Source organism: Dromiciops gliroides, chromosome 3 (assembly GCF_019393635.1).
Source record: "Dromiciops gliroides isolate mDroGli1 chromosome 3, mDroGli1.pri, whole genome shotgun sequence".
Taxonomy (NCBI): Eukaryota; Metazoa; Chordata; class Mammalia; order Microbiotheria; family Microbiotheriidae; genus Dromiciops; species Dromiciops gliroides.
This window is the reverse complement of record NC_057863.1, coordinates 480,514,891-480,530,725: the sequence shown is the minus strand read 5'-3', so window position 1 is coordinate 480,530,725 and position 15,835 is coordinate 480,514,891. Positions and strand designations below refer to the sequence as shown.

Below are 15,835 nucleotides of genomic sequence, written 5' to 3'. Positions count from 1 at the left end.
TACGTTCTACTTTCTACCCTCATAATCACTATAATTCAAGTCCTTAAAATTTGTCACATGGACTTCTGTAGTTGCCTTATAATTGGTTCACTTGCTTCCAATGCTTTCCCCCTATAGTTGCCAAAATAATATTCCTAAAGTCACAGGTCTGACCCTTACTCAATAATTTTCTGTGGTTCCCTATTAATTTTTTTTTTTTTTTTGCGGGGCAGTGGGGGTTAAGTGACTTGCCCAGGGTTACACAGCTAGTAAGTGTCAAGTGTCTGAGGCCAGATTTGACCTCTGGTCCTCCTGAATCCAAGGCTGGTGCTTTATCCACTGTGCCACCTAGCTGCCTGGTTCCCTATTAATTTTAGGATTCAGGTGAAGAAAATTGCTCAGATTGGTATTCAAAGCCCTTCACAATCTTGCTCCAGTCCACTGTTCCAGGAATGATACACATTATTCCCTTTAATGCTTTCTACATTCTAGCCAAACTGGCCTGTTTTCTGTTTACCAAATTTGGATATTCCTTCTCCAGCCCCCCATGCCTTAGCACAGGTTGTCCCTCTATGCCTGGAATGCATTCTCCTTTCCCTTCTACCTCTTGGAATTCTTGACTTTAAGGCTCTTCTCACAAGACATCTTTCAACTGAGTCTTTTCTTCATTCTTCTCATTATTAATAGCCTTTCCTTCCTCATATTATTAATTTTGCTTTTTTGGTCTAAATGTATCTGTTAGAGTGTAATCTTCTTGAGCACAAGGACAAATTGTTGCTCCGTTAACTTTTACATAGTAACTATTTGATGAATCTTACTGAATTTAATTGTACATTGTGGTCCTTAGTAAATATCAAATTAAATTTCTTTGGAAGTCTTGAATAGTTTGTTAGGATGAAATTGTTTCCAATTTGAATTTACTTGGAATGGATTTCATAGTTCCTTTCTTGTTTCCAGTGTAGTCTCAAGGAACACACTAAGCCAGATTATCATTTTCACCTTTGCAAAGGCAAAGATTATATGCTTTTGTTCAATCCAGTTGCAGTATGAAAATAAAAATACAAACATGACTATCTTTCACAGAAAAGAAATTACATGCGTACAAAACCGCAAATAAATTTCATCAACTTGTGGAACTGGGAGGTGTTGTTGTATAGTGAAAGTAGTGAATCATGGATATGAAGTTATAAGATCTGAATTTGAGTATTAACTTAGACATTAGTCCTGTGATCATATGGAGGTCACTTAACTTTTTCTGAGCCTTAGTTTCTCTGCATCTATAAAGTGGAAGTAATACTACTTGTGCTATCATTGTGAATTTATTCTTGCTCTTAGGGTTAAGTTGTTGGTCACAATCTTTCTTCTTTTCTGTACATTCCTTCCCCCATTTTTATGCAAGGTGTGATTTCTGTTGTTTTAAGTGCTTTCCTCAGGTTAAGAATGTCATAACTCCTTGCATTGTCTTATGTATTCCCAGTTTCACTCTGAAGTTCTTCATAAAGTACTCTGGCTTATAATGTACTCTAGAGACTTTTGGTATATATTGTCTCGTAGTAAGAGATCATAATAAAGAAAATGTTGTTCTACACCTTACTGCCTTTACAAAGTAATTTCTCTTGACCTAGTGATTGTTTGAAATTCTTATGTGAATAATGGGATGGGAATTGCCCTCAATTAAGTATAGTCTTTTTGTGTGTAGAGAATGATTTCTTTGAAAAAGGTTGTAGGTAGGATATTTGTTGTCTGTTTTGCACAAGTGATTTGACTTTACCCTTCCTTCCCTGCTCCAGTTTTACATGACTTTAACTCAAGAAATATAATCAGCTTCTACATGGACTTCCTAAATATGCACACTATGTCCAGTTGTTGGACACTTTCCATATCACTCTGCTTTCTTGCATCTCTTTTTTTTTTAAAGCTAAACAGTATTATAATTTAGTGTTAAGATAGCTTATTGTTTCATAATTCTGTCCTCTTAATTTACCATTTGTTTTCTTTTTATTATGACAAGTTTTTGTTGTTACATTTCTTAATAATCCTTTAGTTTTACTCTTCCAGCTTCTTTACAATAAATATTTTATATTCTGATTTTTAAAAGTTCTTTAAGTTTTAAAGTAACTTTATTTGTCACTTAACGGTTACCCTCATGATTTACCTAGTTAATCTGCCTCACATCAACTATATGCCACATTTCACTGATCACATTATACCTTTGTTAAAGTTATTTTTTATTGAGTAGTATAGTTTTAAAATGAATCATTTAACATTTATGTTATTCTGGATTTTATAGCATTTAATTTTGCAATAAACTTAAATTTTAAAATATGTATTATGAATGATACTTCCTATCAGCTTAAAAAAAACGTTATTTAGTCTATGATCCTCTCATGGACTGCAAATTGAACAAATATTTCCTGCCTAATAAGTGACCACAATTTAAAATATGTCTTAAAATAGAAAAAAAGAAAAAGAAAAGGATGTGTATCAATGTGGGCAAAAGATTCATACAGCTTGACTTTAGCATCTTTTAAAATTTTTCTTACCTCCCTTTAGTTAAGGCCACCTGGTATTATACTTATTAATTCTGTAGTTATAGGACTTTTTATATTTTTATTGAGCCTCATATTAAAGGGATATTAAATTATTATAATTTACATTTCAGTTTGCTTTTCCAGTATTCAGGGCCATCACTCATTCCATGTGCTTGGTTTTAAAATATTCTTTGGTTTACATTGTGTGCATAATATGTCACCATAATCCTTAGGAAAAGTTGTACTATAAAGAAGGGAGGAAGTTATCTTATTCTAAATAAAAGTAAATACATAGTATATAGTAGAAAGTGGTTTTTAATGGTATTAACTTGAAACTTGTTCAATTTTGAAGTAGTTTCAACCTCCTGGTTCTCTAAAGTATGAGTAGAGTTTGGTAATCATACATATTTTACTGTAAAGGAAAAAAGATATGTATTTATATATCTATATATCTGTCCTTGAGCTTTAAATACTGCAAATAAAATGTATTAAAGTCTTTAACTATGACTAAACTTTCTCTTAATGATAATAGCTTTGCAAATTGTTGTTTAATATTTCATAAAACAAGCTGTTAAAACTTCTTTACCAAGGATAAGTAAAAAGTAAAGTATTTCTAAAACTGGAATAATGCATATTTGTTACATATGTTTGTTGTTAATAAGCATGAAGTGTTAACTCATCATATTTGATTTTTAAATAGACACCAAATCCTACTGCAAGTGAGTTTATTCCTAAAGGAGGATCAACCTCCAGGCTGAGTAACCTGTCCCAGTCAAATATGTCTGCCTTCTCTCAAGCCTTGTTTTCTCACCCATCTGTGGGAAGTCCTGCTGCTGCTGGACTAGCACCAGGTAAGTTGAAAAACTATGTTATTGCAAATATGAGATTTTTAAATACTATTTATATTTAACTACCAGAACCAAAAATTTAGGAGGGAAATGGTATATCTTTGATTTTATGAATTTTGTGCTTCAGAATTGGAACTGCAGGTAAAACACATACACTAAAATTAAATTATTCAGTCCAAACATTTGTCACTTTAAAAATCTAAATTTTTCTGAGTCTCCTTGTGTCTCAGAAATGCTACATATATGTGTGTTTTGGAATTTCAGTCTATATTATTATGTATAGGTATTTAATACTATCAGAAAGCTATTTTGGCATTCAGCAATTAATTTTTAACATTTTAATAATTAAATGTTTAATTTTGATTATTTTAATAAAATATTTTATTTCACATTAGGTTTGAGACTAGTGTAATTCTCACTCAATTTTAATGTGAAATGATTTAAGATTTGATTAAAAGGAAAAATTCCTAGAACACTTAGAAAAATATGATATTATTTCTAAATTTCTTAAGAGGTAGTTAATAAGGTTACTGTAAACCTCAGTGTGTTTCTGTCTTTCTTTTTTAAAAGTCTGATACCCAGGAGATTAGGAGGAAGGAAAAGAATAGACTTAAGGAAGAAATTAGTAACTTGAACATTACCACATAAGCAATTTCTTCTTAAGAAATTTTAAAAGAATATTATTAGGCATATGTAATATAATATCTAATAATATCAGTTGGCACTGGATTATTTAAAATGATTATTGACATACTTATCATTTTCAGGCATAAGTGGTCCTGGGCTTAGATTTTAAGCATTCTTCCAACAGTTTTTTTGAGGGGGGAGGGAAGTGACATTTGGAGATCATTGAAAAAGTTTTCACCCTTCTTAGCCACAGAAACAGATGTTATTTTGTTATTAAGAAACATTCATTGTTTATGGAAGTATTTCTTTTTGAATATTTAGGTGAAAAGGTTGCAGAAGATGTTGTTTTAAGAGTATCTTCTAGTTAGAAGAGATATCACTGCTCTGATATCTACCTAAGTCCTCTGGTGTTAGGAGGGTATTTTAGTGGACCCATTAAAAATTGACTTTTAAAATTGTGGGCAAAAGGTGCAACTGACTTAGATGAATCTTTGATGAATCAAAACAATATGTTGACCCTTTCCATGAACGGAGAAAGATTGTACCTTAGAGCTATCTGAGACAGACCAACATAAATGACTAAGCACTGCCTTAAAAAAAACAAAAACCAAAAGGCAGTTTTCATGAACATGAGCAGTTAAAAGAATTGTATTAAGAATTTTTCCCTATTCACATTATAATAAACTAAATCATATCCCTCAAATTATTAACATAGTAAATATAAACTCATATACCACTTTGTATCTTTAATGCATTTAAATGCCACTTTGTATTTATTTGTCTATGACCTATTTTTTCCCCTACTACATTGTAAGCTCCTTTAGGGAAGCTGTAATACTTTGCAATTTATCTTTGTATCATCTTCAGTGCCTTGCACGTAAAAATACAAACAAAAATAAATGTTTGAATCGAATTGGATAATAGGTATTATTTATCACATTATTTCCTTCCATTTAACTGACATTTAAAAATAAGAGCAAATTTTAATCCTGTTTCCAAAAGCTAAACTTTCATAAATAGTTTTGTCATTGACTAAAATCTTCACTGACAAATGTTATCTTTCAGGGCATGGAAACGGTGGTGATTTGAAGGTGTGCAAGATCAGGGCTATGCAGAAGATGCAGTTTAGTGCATTTTTTAAAAAAATTGATTCTTTACTCAGTTCTGACACTTCAGCCACTTTACTAGAGATTAACATTTCTCTTTCCTCTTGTGGCATTCTTCAGTCTTCTAACTGATTTTCAGTTATCAGAAATTCATTTATTACAGCTTATGGTTTGATCCTTTCATTAAAAACCTTTGCTCTCTCCATCAAAATCTATTAAAACTTGGCATGCTCATTATATGTCTTTAAAAATTGGGCTTACTTTTTGAGTCACTTTCATTTAAGCTAAATCAATGTCTTTTCACCTGATGTATTTTGCACTAGTATGAAAAATATACAATTGAATTTAACCTTTCACTAATTAAGTAGGAAGTAAAATAATTTAGTGACATATACCAAAAATTAGAGCAAGGGGAATTTTCTTTTATTGTTTGTGTTTTTGAGTTATATTGTTAAAATGTAAATTAAGAATTTAAATTTTTCCATTACTTAAAAAGCCCTTTTTTGGACATGGGCTTGTTTTCTAATTTTAAATGTAAAGAAGTTAAAAGTTTAACAACTTATGTGCTTTGAATTTGAGTTAATCTTTAACATAAAATAAATGAACAGGATGTGCTACTTTATCTTAGCTGCCTTTTGGTTTTATGCCTACCTTTTTTAAGATGAGAAATCATTGGATTGATTAAGGCTTAAGCAATTCTCATAAGAAATAGAACAGAATTACCTTATGTAGTGCTAAAAAAGCATAGCATTTGAGGAACTGTTTTAAAGGCTTCTGAACAAAATTCATTTAACAAAATTAATTTTCTTTTAGAGGCATAGAGCTATTATCAATGTAGACATGTCTTCAAATCTTCTCATTGAGATATTTTCCTTGATTTTTTCCCCCTGGGTTCAGTGACACTTATTAATTACATGACTTTGGTCAAGTCAAAATTCCTTTGATATTGTTTTTTATTCACTTGTAAAATGGGGAAAATAATATGTGTACTATCTCATAGGGCTTTTGTAGGGGGCAAATACCTTAAACATTAAAGTACTATATGAATGTGAACTGTTACTTGTTCTTGGAAAATAATACTAGAATTTTGGGAATAGAGGCATGACTATCCCAAGTATATACAAATAATCTTAATATTCTTTTTTTGTGCAACAGAAAGAGGATTTCATTATGAAAGTTAGTTGACTATTTCTTTTTCCATTACATTTTCTTTTATAAGAATATTTATGGGGGCAGATAGGTGGCGCAGTGGATAAAGCACTGGCCCTGGATTTAGGAAGACCTGAGTTCAAATCCAGCCTCAGACATTTGACACTTACTAGCTGTTTGACCCTGGGCAAATCACTTAATCCTCATTGCGGGGGGGCCCCCCCCCCACACAAAGGGAACAGAATATTTATTTTGGTGGTAGGCATTAGAAAGATAATTCTGTATTTTGAAAGAGTCCAGCTATCTTAATACTAACAATTACCATAAAATATCTAAGATTATTTAATAGAAATAGGAATTTGTGTTTCAAGGTGGTATTTTGAAATTTTGTTAGATAATGGCATAGAAATAACATCAGAATTATAGTTTAGTAGAATTTTAGTTAATATATAGATGCTTGCATCAGAAGCCTTTTTAAAAAGTTGTCCACCAGAGCAATAAAGACTTTGCTTTTGTTGTGGGCAAAATCCAGGGGAGGTAAAAATATGGTTAAGAATTTTTTTTTTTTAAGAATTTTTTTTTAATTGCATTTAAAGCAGTGAGTTCTTGATCATCATTTAGACCATCCATACATTAGTATCTTTCTTCTGAGATCATCTCCAGTTTATCATTCATGTATACATATTGTTTGTTCCTAGTTGTTTGCATATTGTCTCCTTCATTATACTGTCAGCTCCTTGAGAACAGGTACTAGTTTTTTGCTTTTATTTGTATCTGTGATGTCTGGTATATAGTTGAGACTTAGTAAATACATGTGGACTTGTCTTGGGGTGATTTGTAGTTGGGGGGTTTTAGACACCATTGTAGTTCTAGATCATTATACATACATGCATGCATGTATATAGTAGTGATACTCTTTTCACCAGTGTTGGCCATGCCATTTTTTTTGGTAGGAGGGTATGCATGAATGCCTCGTTTTCTCCATTTGTAAAATGATGGGGTTGGACTAGATGACTTGAATTCCTTCCAGCTCTTGATTTATAGCCCTATGTATGTGTGTAAGAGTCAGAGATGATTTAGAAAAGAATTCCACACATATACCTGCTCTTCTGTTTTGCAGATAATCTTGAATCAATTGCCGTTTCACCAAATTGCCTAACAATTCTTAGTTTTAAAATGACACTTGTATAATTCTACAGTAGTTGACTATATTTTGACAGATTGAATTGTAAATTGATTTTTTGCCTCATAAGGTACTAAATATCAATATTCTTGCAGATTGACCTGTCCATTGTGCCATGTTTCAAGGATCCACTTTTCCCCGAGAATCTTTACTGACTGTTCTAACCCTTATTAATCTTCCTTGAATTGCTTTTGCACTTCTTTTCAAAATTAGGTTGTTTAGTGTGTTATTATTCTTTTGTTGTATGCCAGTCATGTCCCATTAGACTCCTTGAGAACAAGGACCTTTTATATGTCTTTATGACCCTTTTTAGCATTTGCATATATCTGGACATGCAAAAGATGTTCAATAAATATTTGTTTGGTTGATTAGGCAGTTTACACCCTTTCTTGAAGAAACAGTATACGTAATGGTAGGAGACAACTTTTAATTGCAATGTATGGTGGCTTTTATTTTTTTAGGGACAGGTACTGTACTGGACCTGTGATTTCATTGGTACAGGGAGCTCCTGATAAGTACGTTCCTCTCCTAGTACCAGTTGGCATCTTCTATGCAAATTATATTCTTAGAATGTTGCAGAAAACCCTGGAGGTAAAGTGACTTGTCTCACAGTCAGTGTGTATCAGAGGTGTGGCTTTACTTCTAAAATACTGTAATTTTCAAGTAGATTCTAAATAAAGAAACTTTAGTATTGAAAACAGATCTGAACCATTTTGTGTTAACCCAGGCTAAGGTATTCTTTTTTTTAAAACAGGTTTTTATTGATTTCTTTTTTTTATTGATATCTTTGATTTTTTTTTTTTTACGTTGTGATAGCTCCAGCATCCTGTCCCATTCTTCACCTGGCGAGCCATTTTATATGGCAAATAATATTTTTTGAAGACAAAAAACAGAAAAAAAGAAGAGGGGAAAAAAGTCAGCACAACTGATCAATACATTGAAAAAAATCCAAAAACATATGCAATATATAACATCCATGAAGGGGTGGGTTGAGAGTATCCTCTCATCTCTTTTTAAATTATTGTTGTTCTTTATAATTTTATTACATTAGCTTTTGGTTGTGTGTGGTTTTGTTTTATCCATTCACATTATTTAAGTTATTGTGTTTATTTTATTTTTTAACTCTAATCACTTTATTCTGTATCAGGTCAAGTAGCTTTTCCTATACTTTTCTGTATTCATCACATATATCATTTCTTAAAGTACTGTAATAGTCCTCCATTACATTCATGTACTACAGTTTGTTCAGCCATTCCCCAGATGATAGACGTCTACTTGGCATCTAGCGAAAAGTGCTGCTAATAAATATTTTGATATATATATGGACTTTCTTCATATCAGTGGCTTCCTTGAGGGTATAAGCCCCAAAATGGAGTCTGATTCAGAAGGTATGGGCATTTTAGTAACTTTTGCAAATTGCTTTCCAAAATGGTTGTACCCTTTAAGAGCTCCACCAACAATTATATTAGTGTGCCTATCATTCCACAACCCCTCTGACATTGAGTATTGCCATTTTTTGTCATCTTTGCCAATTGTCAGGGTATTAGGTGGAAGCTTAGGGTTGTTTTGATTTCTTTTCTCATTATTAGTGATTTGGAGCATTCTTTCATGAGGTTGTGGATACTTTGCAGTTCTTGAGCTGTTTATTCATTTCCTTTGACCATTTATCTTTTGGGGAATGGCTATTAATATTATATATTTTTTGTTTACATATCTTGGATATCAAACTCTTATCAATGGAATGTGATACAATGGTGTTGTTTGTTTTTTGCATTTGATTACCTTTCTTATCAAATATGCATTAATTTTGTTTATACAGAAACCTTTCAATTTCATGTAATCAAAGTTATCAATTTTATCCTTTGTAATTACCTCTATCTCTTATAAGAGAATGCATCTTTTACCCATAACTGTGAAAGGTATATGATCTTCTTTTCTAATTTTTTTTTAATAGTATGATCTTTAATGTTTAGGTTATATATCCATTTAGAGTGCTGGTCTAAGGTTCCTGCCAGACTGCTTTTTACTTTTCCCAGCAGTTTGTTGTTGTTGTTGTTGTTTTTGCTGAGGCAGTTGGGGTTAAGTGACTTGCCCAGGGTCACACAGCCAATAAGTGTTAAGTGTCTGAGGCCGGATTTGAACTCAGGTACTCCTGAATCCAGGGCTGGTGCTCTATCCACTGCACCATCTAGCTGCCCCTTCCCAGCAGTTTTTAAACAAATTACCAGTTTTTTACCTAGGTAATTTGTTTTTCCACTTTATCAAACATTGGGTTACTGACTTCTAGTGTTTCTCATTCTCTCATCTGGTCTGTTCCATTGATCTATTTTTTAAAACCATTTTGGTTTTGTTAACTACTGTTTTATAATATAGTTTGAGGTCTGAAAGTGCTTTTTCTTCTTCATCCATACCTGTTTTCATAATTTCTCTTAATATTCTGTATCTTCTCCCGGCTCCCCCTATGCCCTAATATAAATTTTGGTTATTATTTTATCAAGTTCTATAAAGTATCCTGTTGGTTAATTTGATTGGTTAAAATTAAAAGTGTAAATTAATTTTGGTAGTATTATCATTTTTATTATATTGGCATGGCCTAACTGTAACTAAAAAAAAAACTCCCAACTATTTAAGTTGTTCTTTATTTCTTTAAAGAGCAATTTTTAATTAAATCTATATAAGTCTTTTATGTGTCTCAGGAGGTTGTTACCCTAGATAATTTATGGATTATTAAAGGTTTTTTTTGGTGGGGATGGAATTTACTTTTTTTTTGTTCTTCTTGGATTTTGTTATTATTATATAGAAAGAATTTTTATTTTTGTAGGTTTATTGTGTAGCCTGAAACTTTGCTAAAGCTGCTAATTGCTTCAAGTAGCATCTTCTCAGTCCCTAGGATTTTCCACATATACCATAATATCATCAACAAATAATGATAGTTTATCTCCTTTTTATTACTTTACCTTTAATTTCTTTCTCTTGTCTAATTGCTATGGCTAGCATTTTCAGAACCATATCAGATAATAATGGGGAGAATGGGTATCCTAGCTTCACTCCCTTATTTATTAGTATGGCCTACAGGCATGCCGCCCCCCACCCCCCATATGCTACTTGATTTTGGGTAGTTGCTTTTTATGATTTTGTTTTTAAATGCCCTTCTATACTTTGTAGGGTTTTTAGGGAAAATGAGTGCTTTACTTTTTCAAAGGTTTGTTGTATCCATAGAGAAAATGATGATTTTAGATATTTTGGTTTTTATTTAGTATCATCAGTTGTGTTGATTGTTTTCCTAATGTTGAACCATCCTTCTATCCTTGGTAACAATTCCACTTGGTATGATTTTGTGGATAAATTGCTATAGTCTGACAGAATTTTGTTAAGTTTTAGGTAAATATTAATGATGTTATCCTATAGATTTCCTTCTGCTTTCCTTTTTTTTCCCCTGGTTTATGTATTTGAATTATATTTGTTCCATAAAAGGATTCTGGTAGGGTGGTTTCTCAATTTTTGAGAATGATTTGTGAAGTACTTATTGTTCTTTAAATGTTGTTTTAGAGAATTCTTCTGTTAATCCATCACAACCTGGAGTAGTTGTTTGTTTTCTTTCCTTTGGTTGTTGAGAGTGGGTTATTTACAGGCTATCTACATTCTTATGCTTGCTTCTTAAAATGTGTGAACATGAAAAAATATGTGACTTTTGGTAATATCTTGGCTTTTGATCTATGTATTTTGTGGAATAATTTTCAGGCTTTTGAGATTGTCTATTTTTAGGATTGTTGTTTTACTTTTAGTGATAATCAGAGACTAAGGTTAGGTATCCCTCAACTTTTCGTGAGAAGTTACTTTTCATATACCTGGAGCCTTTAGATCAGCCCCAGATGGTAGTTACTGTACATAGGTTCTGACTTTCCAGAAACAGGGGTTGCAGAACTGAAGCAACTACTGACTCTTTCCTGCACAATTGTTCTTCCTTCTTAACTGAAAATTTCAGGAAACTTGTAACTTAAAGAGGTTGGATGGGATGATCTTTGGAGTGCCTTCTGAATATTAAATACTACTCTTTTCTTCTTTAGGTATTGTTAGTCATTTCTGGGATTGAGGTTGGTTAGGAAGGAACAAAGATAAACTAACCTCTCCTGCATTTTTTGAAATGGTTACTACGTACAAGGCATTGTGCACAGTGTTGGGACCAGCAGGGTTACTTCCTTACTTCCTTAAAACTATTTTTAAAATGTTTCTTTGATCCCATTCAGAACAATTCAGCAGCAATGCTCCAGGGATGACTAAGGGACTTTCCCCCTCTGTCTTTCTTTTTTGGTTCTCATTTTTCTTATTTGGTCTATGAGGCTTTTTTAACATGAAGCCTTATGGAAGCCGACAAGTTTCAGAGGAGTGACTGTGAAAGCCCCAACATACTCAACAAGAATAGGAATCTCTCCTGCAAGGGGTTTGTAGTAAACTAGAATTAAGCATCATATTGTCTATAATCTTCAACATTTTTATTACCATGTTGAAATATTCTCTTCTGTGATCTGGCATTTTAATTATTTGTGGTATTTTTAAAAATTCTATTCAGATTTTGCCTTGTAGCTTTCAGAGCATATTGAAGAATTCAGTGTGTTCAAATTCAAGGCGTCTGATACAGACTTTTAGATTTCAGTGCTGAATGAAATGCAGAAATCTTGTGAGCATGTTGATGTTCGAGAATACCACAGATACCGAACTGCTTTTAAAATCATAGTTTATTAGCTCCATAATGCTAACAGCTAGGCTGATGAATTCCACCTTCATTCCTTTCTAGGGATGGTGTTTGGTTGAGTCAAATAATATAACTCCACTACAGCTCAGCTTCATATGGTGCGTATTAATGCAGTTTGGGACTTAACATAATTTGAGAAAATCATATTAGATTCACCTAATATCTAGATATCTCATATATAGTTTTCACTTTCCAGGAAATTAGCTTATTTTTGATTGCTTCAAAAATTGCAAGAATAACTTCAGACACTCTGCTCAGTATACTAATACAGATGTTTCCTTAGAACATTTGATTTAAAAAAAAAAAAAATCCCATAGGGTAGAACTAGGAGCAATGGGTGGAAGTTACAAAGAAGATAATTTAGGCTTGGTGTCAGAAAAAAATAAAAATTTCCTAACAGTTATAGAGCTGTCTAAAAATGGAATTGGTCACCCAAGAGGTTGTGGGTGCCCCTTCATTGGAGCGCTTCAAGCAAAGGCTGAATGACTACTTTTCAGGTATGTTGTAGTAATGATTCTTTCATTTTCAAGTGTGGGTTAGACTAGATGCCAGTTGAGGGTCCTTTATTTGTCTAACATTGAGAAGAATGAGATTTTTTATAAAATTGAATTGTCTAAATAACTAAGATTCATTCTTCTATCCCCACCAAATGTTAAAACCTTTTTCATTTTAAACTTTTTTTGCCTAAGAAATATTTCTCAGTTGTATGACATGTTTCTCCACTTTTCATATATGGAGTAGTTGGATCAGAATTTAACTTTGGCAAGGGTGGGGGGGAATAGTTTGAGCTAATCATTTTGACTATAAAATATTTTAGTTTGCTATTATGAGTTTTCAAGGATCTTTTAGGTTATATAGTGCTCTTTTTCTCTACATTATATAGCCTGAAAATAATATTCATTCATTCCTTTATTTATTTATTCATTCATTCATTCATTCATTCATTTATTTCGGGGCAATGAGGGTTAAGTGACTTGTCCAGGGTCACACAGCTATTAAGCATCAAGTGTCTGAGGTTGGATTTGAACCTCCTGTCCTCTTGAATCCACAGCTGGTGCTCTATCCACTGCACCACCTAGCTGCCCCCCCCCTTTATTTTTTAATGTCGTGTGTGTGTGTGTGTGTGTGTGTGTGTGTGTGTGTGTGTGTATGTTGTTCCTTCATTTACTGTTGATCAACCCAGTTTTTAACCTTTCATTCAATCTACTGTTTCTGGTTGTAACAGGGCTCAGAAAACAAATAACTAAACTTATGGAATTTTAAAAAATAAAAATAAACAAGCTTGGAGTGTTGTAAGATTTATGAAATTTAGTACATGAATTTTTCGACATGAGTTTGTTTACTCAGTCTTTTTTTTTAAACAGTCCCTCCTCCCCTCCAGTTCTTGACTGTTTCAAATAATTGAGGTTACCATATAAGGAACCTTTAAATAAATGGTAAGTTAGTATACTATGTGGTACTGTACTTAGATTAAGCAAAACTATTAGCTGGAATTTCCTTCTCTTTGGGATTGAGTTAAATTGCTAGTGGTAGTTCAGAGCAATTATTGTAGTGCCTAATAGCTTTTTCAAAACACCTCTTCAGATATTTGCTTAACCATTATGCCTCCTTAACTTTTTGAGCTCCATGAAGTCAGAATTAATAATGAATTAGGTTGGGCAGCTAGGTGGCACAGTGAGTAAAGCACCAGCCCTGGATTCAGGAGGTCCTGAGTTCAAATCTGGCCTCAGACACTTGACACTTACTAGCTGTGTGACCTTGGGCAAGTCACTTAACCCTCATTGCCCCACAAAGAAAAAAATTTATTAGGAATTAGTTCTTAATATTTCAAAATATATTTGGTTTTAAGTTTTTAAAAGTCATGTAATAAAGTCATGGGAAACAAGTATACATAAACTACTCACTGATCATGACATAATGTTTTTGGAAGTGGATATTAAGATTAAAAATCCCAATATACTAAATGCCTGGTGGGACCAATCTTTTTTTATTTGGGAAGGCAGCTTCAAAGTTATAAGTAATCAGTAGGAAAAATTATCTAATCCATAAATATTCACATTATCTTTTCAGAATGTAAGATTAAAATTTTTTGTAAAATTTTCTTAACATGAAAAGGGTATAACTGAATTAAATAATGATAATAGATAACATTTATATAGCACTTTAAGGCTTCCAAACAGCTCTTTTTATAAATGTTATCTCATTTGATCCTAACAACAGCTCTGTGAGGTAAGTACTACAAGTAACATTGTTTGCACTTTATAGATGAGGACAACTTTTTTTTTATTTTTGATGAGGACAACTTTTGAGACACAGAGAATTTAAATGGCTTATGCATAATGAGTGTTAGAGGATGGATGCAGTTACATCTTTTTTGACTCCCAAGTCCTGTGCCCTATCTACTAAAACCTAGTGCTTTTTCTAAGAAAAAAAAAATACTACCACAGCTATATAAGTTGTGAGCAAAATTTATTTTCATTTTGGAAGGACAAATGATTGACTTTTTTTTTTCTTTCTTTCTTTCTTTTTTTTTTTTTAGTGAGGTAATTGGGGTTAAGTGACTTGCCCAAGGTCACACAGCTAGTAAGTGTTAAGTGTCTGAGGCTGGATTTGAACTCAGGTACTCCTGACTCCAGGGCCAGTGCTCTATCCACTGCGCCACCTAGCTGCCCCAATGATTGACTTTTAATCTCAATAATGTGTCTTTTTAGACTAAAATGTGTAACCCCATTATTGATAAATGATGACACCTTCTTCATCTCTATTGTTAAATAGTGGTGGCATACTTCACAGGGTTCTCTGTACTGAACAAGCTAGGGATGTTCACGTAACTTCTGTCACAAGGCAGAGTTCAGTAAGAGAGAGACTGCTGCTGCTATGCTGCTCCTTCCCCATAAAATAGTTACTGAATTGCAGGTCACTACCACAGGCTAATAGATAAATTCCAGTATCTCTTTGGTTTTACAGTGTATGAAAAACTGATCTAGCAATAAAGAACAGTCATCCAGGTGAGGCGATTAAGGAATGAGTTAGCTACACTATACTGCTTTGTGTGAAAGGAACCAGTGAGAGTTAGGCAAAACAAGAGTCCTGCACAAAACCAGTGAAGACTGATTTCAACTGATTTGCGGCCCCCCCCCCCACCCCCGCCTGATGAGGGTTTTAAGTGACTTGCCCAGGGTCACACAATGAGAGTGTCAAGTGCCTGAGGCTGGATTTGAACTCAGATCATCCTGAATCCAGGGCTGGTGCTTTGTCCACTGTGCCACCTTGCTGCCCCTAAAAGATTGAGAAAGTTTTGATAGCACATGCTATTTTAAAATATATTCTTGATAAAGTTCAGATAATATTTCTTGGTGTTATGATAGGCCACAATTTATGTAGGTGTTAATACTTTATTCACAATAATTTTGTGAGGTAGAAGGTGTAAGTTTTGTTTATTCCCATTTTACAGATTTGAAAACTGAGGCTCAGCAAGGTTATGGTTTGCCCACAATCATGCAGGGAGAAGCAGATTTTGGATTTCAACACCATTTGGATTCAGAACAACAGAGCTGCCTCTGTTGTGTGGATGAAAGTGTTAGTGATGATCCATGAAAAATCCTTTGTAAAAATTTGTGTTTTAGAGAACTTGGATCATTTCGATTAATCCTCACAAC

General features: G+C 33.1%; 1 protein-coding gene across 3 annotated transcripts in view; it reads left to right on the top strand.

Moving 5' to 3' along the window:
* Window positions 1-15,835, top strand: part of PAN3 (poly(A) specific ribonuclease subunit PAN3) — a 159,399-nt gene that overhangs the window by 79,358 nt on the left and 64,206 nt on the right. For all 3 annotated transcript variants that reach the window (XM_043991259.1, XM_043991258.1, XM_043991260.1), the window contains one exon: window positions 3,211-3,361. In XM_043991259.1, the coding sequence (XP_043847194.1) occupies window positions 3,211-3,361 (151 nt within the window). The remainder of the gene's footprint in view (window positions 1-3,210; window positions 3,362-15,835) is intronic.